Source organism: Marmota marmota, unplaced genomic scaffold (assembly GCF_001458135.2).
Source record: "Marmota marmota marmota unplaced genomic scaffold, marMar, whole genome shotgun sequence".
Lineage (NCBI taxonomy): Eukaryota > Metazoa > Chordata > Mammalia > Rodentia > Sciuridae > Marmota > Marmota marmota.
In genome coordinates, this window is record NW_026000249.1 from 24327767 (window position 1) to 24339622 (window position 11856).

At 32.6% G+C, this 11856-nt stretch overlaps 1 protein-coding gene across 1 annotated transcript in view; it reads left to right on the top strand.

The window, feature by feature from the left end:
* Cfap47 (cilia and flagella associated protein 47) overlaps nt 1-11856 on the top strand; it is a 424564-nt gene that overhangs the window by 148957 nt on the left and 263751 nt on the right. Inside the window, exons 30-31 of the mRNA XM_048796386.1 lie at nt 3760-3841; nt 4730-4910. Coding sequence (XP_048652343.1) covers nt 3760-3841; nt 4730-4910 — 263 coding nt within the window. The remainder of the gene's footprint in view (nt 1-3759; nt 3842-4729; nt 4911-11856) is intronic.

An 11856-nucleotide genomic window follows, 5' to 3' on the forward strand; every position in this document is an offset into this window, starting at 1 on the left:
GGTTAGATTATGTCATAAGGTTGGGGTGTTAATCTGGTAGGAATGGTATATCTTTATAAGAAGAAGAAGAAAGTCTTTCTCTCAAAACTCTTAGTAAAGACTCATTGAAAAAGGTGGCCATCTGTAAAGAAAATAAATTTCTGTTTTAGCTACTCTGCCTATTGTATTTATTTAGGGAAGACCACAACAAAGATTAATATTCTTTGATATAATTTTGCTTATTTGTGATTAATAATTTTATAACATGATTCATTTTAATTAGAAAAAATAAATTTTATTTATAATTTGCATATTTTAAAACTAAAACAGAAGCATAGTATGAATAAAATGTGTCCCATATTCAAACTATAAAGTAAGACATTATAAGAATATAAAATTACTATAACTTATTTTTTAATTCCATTGAGTTTTCAAATAAATAATTCATTCACCAAAAATAAATACATTTAGAAAAAGCAACTCATATCCCTTATAGATAACTTTAATTCCACTTGTGGTTTTTATTTTTTTATATTTAAAAACTTCATACCCCTCTTACTAATGTATAAGCATTATGTAATATTATTTAATATAATTGAATCAAAGAATGAATATATTTCAAGCAACAATCTAATATGTGATTCTGCAAGAGTACACTGAACTGAGCCAAAAGAACATGGTTTTTTAATCAAGTAGATGCAAGCTTTATATTCTAGCTCTTTTGTGCCGATGTGACCCTGTACAAGGTCAAAATCTGTAAAGTCAAGAATAATAATTCCCAAAGTTATATGATTAATAAAACAGTTATAAGTAGTCAAATATGCATTACATGACATGGAATATTATAATTATTGTTGATTTAAATGCAATGCAGTATGCTCTAAGGTTGTATTCTTATATTATTCCAATATAATTAGTCATTAGTGATATTCTGAGAACTGTCTAGAGGTGATATCATTGTTGCTAAAATAGTTTTTTATTAAAAATACTTTTATATTAGAAATGAATATCCTATTGACATGAAAATGTCAGAGAACCAGTTTTTATCAAATATGTCCTTACATTAAATAGATATGATGGGAGAAAGTTTGTTGAAATTTTTATGTTTAAGATATAAAGCACACAAATTTTCTTTTGATTTTTCATTTCCTACTTTTGATCCTTAAAGATTGATCAAATGAGGTAAGCCCAGTAATTCAATCAGGTAAAAATTTAGATGCATTAATTTCTGCAAGTTATTTGTGTGGTTAAAATCTAATGAAATATAAAACAGGAGCAAAAGAAGTTTTAAATACTCATGTAAATCCTTATGATATGTATGTTTTTGAAATTAAACAATTTTGTGATAGCATTATTATACTTTATGGTACTTATGAATATTGTGTTATTTAGTTGTATTCTTCTTGGCATATCTGCCAGTAGTGTTGACATTAACAGGAGTTGTTTCTGTTTTGACATTTTATGATGTGAAGATGCAGGCATGGAAGAATGATTTTGGCATTAAAGCTAAGCCATTCAGATTTATTTGTTCTTTATCAGCAAATACATGCCTATAAGGATATGTTGAGTGTGATAAAATTACTTAACATTTAGAAAGCGGCAGTATGGTTAATAAAATGGGGTTATTAATTCAAGATATGTGTATGTGTTTTCTGCTGGAAATAAATGTATTAAAATTCAAAATAGTCATAAATGCTATTAGCTTTCCAATTAAATTTGATGACATAGTGGTTGAGGACTTTTACACGAGTTAAATATCACTTTATGCAATATATAGAAATTAATTCTTAAAGATTTTTAGAATTTTTTACAAAGCTAATTTTTGAAGATTAAGCTTTGAATTTATAACTCATGGCATGTAAATTTATTTTGAACACTCTAAATGTGGAAATACATTAGAAAAACCTAGTGTGTAAAAGTGTAACAGAATAAATTATTAATGAAAATTCTCTAGTAAAAGCTACCTTCCAGATATAAAATCTACTGAAAAATGTAAAGATAATACTGTCTTATGGATTCATGAAAGCAGGCCTTGAGATAGATTCAGAATAAAAAAAAAGAAAAGAAAGCAAGTGTTGATTATATTTTTCACCCTGAACTTTTACCAAGGTCTACTTTCTGCTACACACTATATAAATACTCAAATGAATGACATATGGCCCCCTTCTCAAGAAACTTCTGTTTTAATGGTTCCCTCATCATTTTCCTTAAGCTCTCAATAGCATTTGATAGAAGTAATCACTTTCTTCTGAAATCCTGTCTTGGGTGCTGGAATGTTCTCAGTGATTGAGCATTTGCCTAGCATGTGCTAGGCTCTGGGTTTCATCCCCACCACCACACACTGCACACACACACACACACACACACACATATACACAGACAAAACAATAAAACAACAACAAAAGCAACAACCCTCATGTGAAATCCTGTCTTGGCTTTGGTTACAAGAAAGTATTCAGTTTCTTCATATGTTTCTGAGTGGTCTGCCTTTGTTGCACTGTACAGGATTTCCAGCTAATAGGGACATTACCTCATTGCATTCTTATGTAGGCTTTAGGTTGACAGTACTTGCTGAAGAGCAGTGTTACATTAAAATAAAATTTTGTGTACTACTCTAATAACTCAAACATAATGATAATTTGTACATGAGGATAGGAATTGTGTGACAATCAAAGAGAAAGGATGACTGATTTCCAAACAAAGGAGCTTCGTGTAGGCAGTAGATTTCCTCCACTAGCTTAGACTGACCAAGTGCCACATCACACTGAACAGCTGCAGAATTCTGCCCCCTGCTTCCATGCCGACAGAAGTTTCCTTCTTAACATCTCTCATCTCATTTATCTTTCTATCTTCAGGATTTGAGTTTTCAGCATCATCTTTAAGCCTCTTTTCTCCTTTTTCTTTTCCTCGCTTTTCAGTAATCAACCATAAAGTACTGAAGGTGCCTCCTGAATTAAGCACTACAGACGTTCTTCTATGTTAAATCCATTATTGATGAGTGGAGGTGTATGTTCAATAAATGAGCTGGATCTAAACTCCCAAATCTTTATTTGGAAACACTTTTCACAAAACTGTACTGGGTTTCTGTAGTGGCTCTGGTGATTATAGACATTAATATGAAGAGTTTACATAAAATTATCTTTAAAACTTTAGAGTACAAAAGTATATATACATATATAAATCTTAATGTAGTAAGTTGTACACATATATGCATTCATTATTTTAACTGTATTATATAACGTATTTACTGCTTCAGATATACATCACACATTTGCAAAATAAAAGATTTCCCAATATTTGCATACTCCTTTTGGAGAAAAAATAGGTTATGGATTACTTTATATTTGGAGTTTTCTGTATTCAGACCTGTGTTCTGATAGCCATTCAATAAATATTATATGACTAATGATCTATTACTAGCTTTGTTGTAGTCAAAATTTTTCCAGATTTTTTAAAAATTCTGTAATGTTACAATGACAATAAAAAAGGTTACTGCACTGACTGCAAGGACCAAGTCATATGACTCTTAGTGTTTGGTTAGCTTATATGCATAGACAATATGATTATAGTTACTTTGTAAGTTCTTACTCATTAATCAGTTTCTTTAAAGGAAACATCATTTCATTATTAAGGGAAGTTTTAAAAATTAATAATACAAATTTTAAATTTGAAAATCAAACCAACAAATATAAAAAAGTATGACATTGGAATAATTTAACTGAAAGTCAGTACAAATGTGTATTATAATATCATAATTTGGGTTTTCTTTTATAATCTTAGTGCTCAGGGAGGATGTATTTCTCATGTACTGCCAGAATTTCTTCTTGAACCCCAAGATTATAAGAAGTGGCTCGAAATATCAGTAAGAGAATATAATTTCTAGAACTAATCTATATGTATTATTAAATGTATGGATATTTGGATTTTTTAAAGATTTCATTTTAGAGTTCAGATTTTTATGTATAAAATATACTAAGGTTTAAGCTTCTTTAGACAGATGATTTTTGTATGTCTCTACATTGATCTAAAAATATGTGATTCCTATGCAAAAACGATTACATAACTTTTCATTGCTTTGGAGGGGGATTTACAAAGGAAAAATGGTGTGAACTTATGTAATTCGTGTTCTTAAAATTTTAGAATGTATACATTACAAAGAAAGAGTTTCAAATGACAATTTCACCACCACTTGTCACTTCCTTTCTTCTGTTTTAGGGGAGAATAGAGAGAAGTTAAGCAATAAATTCATAGTTTTCTTAAAGTAGACAATTCACTTGATGAAAACCTATAGAGAAAGGGAATTGATTTTGAGGATTCTGAAGGCTTTTAGGTAAATGTGCTTTAGTTTTGTCACTGTCACTATGCTTACCATATGACATGAGAAGAAAAGCAGGTACCTATTGTTTAGCACCATGCTGAGTTCCTCTAGCTAATCCAAAGGGTGTGGCTTCATCTGGGCTCAGGTTTCAGGAGAATTTTGCATCTTGTTCTGCTACTTCTACTATAGAGGGAGCTAATAAATGCATTGGGTGAATAAATCTATCACCTAAATAAGGGACTGTATGCTCTGGAAAGTTACCTGTGTTGATAGTTTCTAATATTGGTACGTTGGAAATTAGAGCTCTTGATAAATATATAAAAAGGGCAAGAAAATTTGCTGTTAAAAAAAAATCCTATGCTGAGTGGTTAAAATTTTAGATGTATATTGCCTTGCATTTTAATTTATCTTGTAACATTTTGTCTCTTAAAGTCTTCCAGTAATACCACGCCTCTGAGTTCCTGTGCATCTAAGGAAAAGTGTTCTGTTATTATAGATATGGATAAGTTTGAAGACTGGAGTAAACGGGCGTGGACAGATGTATTTCTTCAAATATACAAGGTAATACTTCCACTCTTGTTTGCTGCTCTTTTTCAGTTAATTCACATGACTAGTGTTAAATAGTGTTATTTAAAGTGTAAGTAATGCTGTTATAAAAGATTTAAAAATACAGTGGCTAAAGTAATATAAGTTTTTTTTCTTCTGTATAAATATTGAGAAATGAGTGATTTGGAGCTAGGAGTTTCCCTTCCATCCCCACTACTAGGCTTTCATCTATGGGTCTAATTTCTCAGAACAAAGAGTAGGTAAAGGAGTAATAGAGGGCAAGGAGATACCTTTAAAGGATGTCACCTGAAAAATGTGTCATTTCCCTTTTCACATACTGATGTGAATTTAGTCATATCAACATGGGTATCTTCAAGGAAAGTTGAGAAATATAATCTCTGGAATGGGCAGCTACAAGCATATTCTGGTATTAACTAGAAGACCTAAATAAACAGTACTGAAAATTATATTTTCTGCCTCTTATACACAGTACACCATTAAGTTTTTCTGGAGTGATACTCATTAGGATTCACATAGCTGAAGGCAAGTCCAGTTTTAATGAGATTCTCAAAATTTACTTCTAGCAAAATTACATTTATAGATAGATGAACATACATTAAATTATGCCTTCCAACTCTGATTTAGTCAACTTTTTCACTGCTGTGACTAAAACATCTGACCAGAATAATCTTAGGATGAAACGCTTATTTGGTGGCTCATGGTTTCAGAGGTCTCAATCTACAGACAGCAGGTTCCATTCTTACCCACTAATGGAAGGAGCAAATCTAAAGCCAAAGAGTGGCAAATTCACTATTTTTTTGGGGAAATTAGACATAATGTTGGCTTATGAATTTTATTTACTCATTCATTCATTCACACAATCATTTGTATATTTAATTTGTTTAATCCATCTTTCCCAATCAGTTATCTATGTGGATTTAGATATCAGGCATCACTTGTAAATGCAGAATTTAATAGAATGTCAGGTGCATAATATATGCTCAACAAATATTTGTTGAATGAATTTATTCAACAACTATTGTGGCCAAGGCTCTATACCAGGCTCAGGGAATATATGAGTAAAATTGATATGATCTGTCTCCTCAAATATGATCTGGAGGAGGTTATAAGCAACTAAATGAATAATTAGAAGGAAATGAACAAATGCTAAGACAGGGAAAGACAAAGAAACTACAAATGATTTCACATAGAGAGGAGCATAAATTTAAGGGCATTGAACTCTTAAATATGACTAGGAATTTGCTAAGCAAGGTGAGACAAACTTGGAGAGAGGTAATATGATTTGTGTGAAGGGAGTGGTAATGGCACTTAGTAAAGCAAAGTAGGGCAAACTTTATTTGGAACCAGTAGGATATGTACAGGGACCACTGCAGTGTGATTTTCTAATAGCAGAAAAAGATTGGGCTAAATTCTGAGTACAGCATGGGAAAGTGGAAATTCATAGTAAAAGAACAAGATGGAGTCAGCTAGTAGATAAAGACTATCAGGAAGAATCTGCAGCAAGAGGGGATTCTGGCTAAACCAGCTCAACAGGATTCTTGCTTAAAACAGGCCAGGGTGATTAAACATCTCCTGGGGAAATAGTGAAAGATTCAGAACCAAGTCAGATGTCAATAGTGATCAGACATTGAGGGTGGGAGATCTGTCCTAAGTGGATTTAGCAGGGGTGTTAGTAAAACTGGATTTTACCAGATACTCACAAATTACCTAAAAGAAAGTTCAGGAGCTTAACTAAAGTTTGCTCAGAGGAAGAATTTTTGCTGCTACATAAGCCAATCTAAGGAATCTGGACTTTTTAGATATTATGCTGAGATTGTACAGAACTATTGAAGGGTTGTAAACACAAGGGTGACATGATAAGCTTTGCCTTCTAGAGATATCACTGTGGTAAAGTATGGAAACTGTTGGGGGATGTGTTTCAGCATCAGGTGCTATGACCCAAATGGGAATTCTGGTAATAGTAGGAATGATGAGGCAATGGCAACTTTAATGAATATTACAAATAAAACTCAATAGAGTCTTCTGAATGGCTAGATCTTTAGAATTGATGGAATCACAGAAGTAAAAAATAACTGTGGAATTCTTGCTTGGATACTGAGAGGAGTTTGAATCTAGTCCCTGAAATACAAGACAAGAAAAAAGAACAGGATTTGGGAGGGGAGGCAGAAGGTGTGACAGGGCGAGAAGACATGGTAAATTAATTTTGTTCCTATTGTGTTTGAAGAGCCCTGCATAATTACCAGGGTGGCATATTCATTAGTCTGGAGAGATCTGGTGGCAACACAAATTTGGGATTTTTCATTCATCCTATGGTAAAGTTATAGGAATGAATAAAACCATCTGCAGAGCTGTATTTCTCCATAAATTGTGTCTAAATCATGGGTAACTCCAGACACTAGATTAAATTAGAAATGAATTGGTGATTTCATATGAAAAAAGAAAACAATGTTGTTTAGATACGTTTCACAGGTTAGAAATGGAAGGTTCTGATTTTCACAAGTTCACTTAGGTTCTGACTGTTATATTCCTTGAACTCATGCATGTATACTAGGACTACATTTTTCATTTCTTCTGGTCCAATAGTTAGATACAGGTTATAGGTTATTTTGCCCAATTTGATTGTGTATCATTTATTACTTCTGTGTGTTAAACCTGCATTTTGAATTATAGCTATTTTCCTGCATGATATTCCCAAGTCACAAAAATGCATTGGTGGCTAAATATTGGATTACTGAAACATACAAAAAGTGAACTAACAGAACCAACAGAAACACTTAAAGTCAGAATGTTGTTCTAAATGTTAATATAAATAAGGATCTCAAATGACTATTAAGGATGACTCTGTATGTGCTAAAAGATATGAATGTGATGTGTTTACAGAAGACTGAAAAAATGATCAGAAACAAACATCTGAATAATTTTTATCAATTCATTTATTCATTTGTTTCCAGTGCATTTTCTGTTATAAGGTCTTTTTAAAAATAGTAGCATGATTCTATCAAATATTTTAGTATTTTCAGACAAAGAGAAGTAGTCTTTCTGACTAAACCTTTTTCTCAAATTGGTTCAAAATTTGTATAATATAATATTGGAATATTTGTTGCTGAAGGTGGACAAGATGACAAATCTACAGTCATTATCCAGAATTGCATTTGCATTTCCTAGGTACAGTGATAACCACATGACTCATTTTTATTTTTTTAGTTTTTAATAGTTTTTCTTCATTCTCTTGGCATGTGACTGTTGTCTCTCCTGCTTTTTATTGCTGTTATCAATGTGCGTACTTATAGTAGTTCATTTTCCTATTTGTTTTGTTGTGGTCTAAGAAACTAGATATGCAGACTTATTAAACTTTTCTATAAAATAAAAGCAAATAGACTCTGACTTAAAGTACACAAATATTTATAAATTAAGAAGAAAGTTAGGGCTGGGGATGTGGCTCAAGCAGTAGCGCGCTTGCCTGGCATGCGTGCGGCTAGGGTTCAATCCTCAGCACCACATACAAACAAAGATGTTGTGTCCGCTGAAAACTAAAAAATAAATATTAAAATTCATTCTCTCTCTCTCTCTCTCCCTTTTTTAAAAAAAGAAGGAAGTTAACTTTGATACCAAGGATTGTAGCTCAGAGTATTTACATATGCAAGAACCATGGTTTTGAATTATATATTTTCAGTCTTGCCTCAATGAGGATTTGTCCATATACTTGAGATTTGGATAGAGGAATTTTTCCTGCATGTGCTTTGGTTTTCATCTTTATTGTAACACAGTAATAGTCCATATTACATATGACATTTTAAAATCTACTTTGCCCAGCCATATCTGAACATGCCAATGTCCTTTAAATCTTCAAGAAAATTTCCCTCTTATGGGCACAAAGACTATGGGAAAATTCAGTCTAATGCTGATTGGTTACTAGTTTCTAAATTGTCTTTCCCATAGACAAATATATGCTAGGAATATTATCTTTTGCATCATCAGTTGCATAGGCCTACTCTGCTTCACCAGCCATATGGTCTTAGGTTTGTTTGGTTAATCAAATGTAGGATATATTGTAGACTTCATATTGTGACACATTAACTTAGCTTAAGAAATTACACAAGATAGGTAAATAAATGCACAGCAACAACAATGCAGGGTTCTTGTGGCTCAGGGCATAGCTTAAGTGTTGCACTCACTCTACACCCAAGACTGAAATGTTCACAAAAGTTAGGGCCTAGTGGGCCTGGGTCATTTCAATGTAGGGAAACATTTAAATGTGAAGACCTTTCAATTTTCTAGTATGGCAGCATCCTCATTACTTAATTCAATATCTTGACCCTGAGTTATGAGTTCTTGATCCTGTATATGATCCTCATCTGGACCCTCAATTAACTTGGATCTCCTATAAATTTATTTTTGTCAATTCCTTGAGTTAATGATGTAAAGAGATTTAAACCCCATGTTAAAATATTAGGCACTTCTAAGTCTAAAAGGAATGTCATGAGCTGGCTATTGATTCTTTCCTTCTAGTCAACCTAGTTGTATTCAAGATGATTCTTCAGGAGAAATCCAACTATTGCAATTGTCTAAAATATCTAGAGATTTATGGGCAACTTAAATATGAAAATTGTCATCTGTTTTCTATGCCAATACATTGAAGACAATATTTTTTTAAAAAGTCATTAAGAAACAATAAGCCAAATAGAATACCAAAATTCATGTGGAAATGGAAGAGCATATGGCAGTGGTGGAGAAGCAATCAATATATGTACATACATATTATTAATAATAATTTTGTCATTTTATTTTTGTCTTCAATATGCTCCATTGTGACATAGCTAAGGACTCTAATCTATCATGTGGCCAAACTACTGTTTATCACATTTCTTGAATCAGACATTTAACAAAATTGGATGTGTAGACAATGTTTTGTGATAGCAGGAAAGCATTTCCTAAGTATAAATCACTGAAACTGATTTATATAAACTTCATGTATTAGCAGACAGCTAACAAAGAATTGTGTCTTCTGTAATTCTCATTCCTTTCCTTCAGCTCATGTATTATGTGGTTTGGATATTAAGTAATAAATAGAAATGCTTTTCCATGGTGCATTTGGTTTGCTTGAGATGAGGTCATATGCTTTATACATGAATTTATTATATATTTTGTTTTTCTGGCAATTTATTTTTGAAATATTTGACAGAACTATCATTCTGTGGCAGAGTCAAAACTAGCAGGTCTTTCACTACGAATAGTTTCAAAAGCCCTTTGGTAGAATTAAGTACTCTGGATGGTGGTTCTTTCTGTATTAAACGTTACATCTGTGCTCCATGTGGGTCCATCATTAAATTTGTGTTCTTAGTCAAGGGTCATTTGCAGATCTTGCCTCATTTGCGGAGTAGAGGTGACAGATGACAGATGAATCCTGTGCCAGCTCAGGTTATTAGCCTGAAACATTTACTTCGTTGGCTGGACTGAGATAATTCATCATTTAATATTCCCTAGAAAGGGATGGGAGTCCTTTTCAAAGGCATTTAGTATTTTTATAGTATATGACATTTGAAACTTAAGAGTTCTAGATCACATAACTGCCAGAATAAAAGGAGAAGGTAATTTTTGTTACACTTCTCTTAAAAATGCCAAAAGTGGTGCAATTCACATTTGTGGATGGCTATTCTCTCTAGACATACACCAAATAAATATTCAACACTCAGTAATGGATTTTTGATGAAATTTTAAACTATTTCCCATAATAAAAAAGAAAAGAACAGTTTTAGGATTGTCATAAATATCTTAATAATTTTTAAACTGTAGTTATTTGAGATACTATGTAGTAGTATGGATATATACTACATAAAGAAGTGAGCACTTTTTTTCAAAGTTATAATTAACATTCTAGACTACAAAAATGCTTTTTAGGTTGGAGTCTCCTAGAAGCAGACTCTGAGAAAAATATTTGAGTTCATTTAGTTTGCTTCAGAGTGATGTCAAGAAGCAAGAGTAGTAGAGTAGGGAACTGAAATAGAGAATATAATTAAGCTAATAACACGTGATTTCAATCAGGTTTTATCATGGGCAACTGAGGCTCAGTCCCAGTAGAGTTTTAGGGGAGACATTTTAGAACACATCTGAGATTTATCCCAATGCAGTGATGAGGAAGCCAGAGTATTTAACTACCAGTTCCCTGACCTTTTTGTGTTGGGTCTACTTCTGGGCTCATTATGCTCTGGCACTCTGGGCTTGCTTTCTGCTGGTTACATGTGCTCCAATATGCAATTAAAAAATTCTTCCTGCAAGTATATGAAGGTGTTCATAATAATCAGTTTTCGTAATGTAGAAGTGAATGCTGGGTGAATATGAACAGGATACCTCCAGTATATCTATAACATATGTCACTCAAACTATGGTCTTCACACCCATGTCACTGGAGAACTATCTATTAAATATCTGGTATGAAACAATGAGCTGAGCTTGTAATGTGTACTGTAATGTAAACCACATTCTGACTTCTTCATTCACAATGTCTTAATATTGTGTGTTTGTGTGTATGTATATCTATCTATATATCTATCTAGATATCTAGATATATATAGTGTGTATGTTCTAGGTAGCAGATTAGAATCTGTGCCAAATGGCAAGTTAAAGTATAACTTTGAGAAGTGCCTCTTTAGTTCCTTTGTCTATTTATTGATTAAGTTATTCAGGGAGTTTTTGGTGTTAAGGTTTACGAGTTCTTTGTATATCCTAAAAATTAATGCCCTGTTTGAGATACAGTTGGCAAAATTTTTTCCCATTCTGTAGGCTCTCTTTTCATGCTCTTTATTGTTTCCTTTGCTCTGTAGAAGTTTCTTTTATGCCATCCCATTCATTTTTTATTTTACATTTTGCACTTGAGGAGTCTTGTTAAGGAAATCAGTTTAGGAGTCTTGTTAAGGAAATCAGTTCCTAAGTCAGCATGTTGGAGTGTGAGCTACATTTTCTTCCAGTAAGTGCAGGGTTTCTGGTCTAATTCC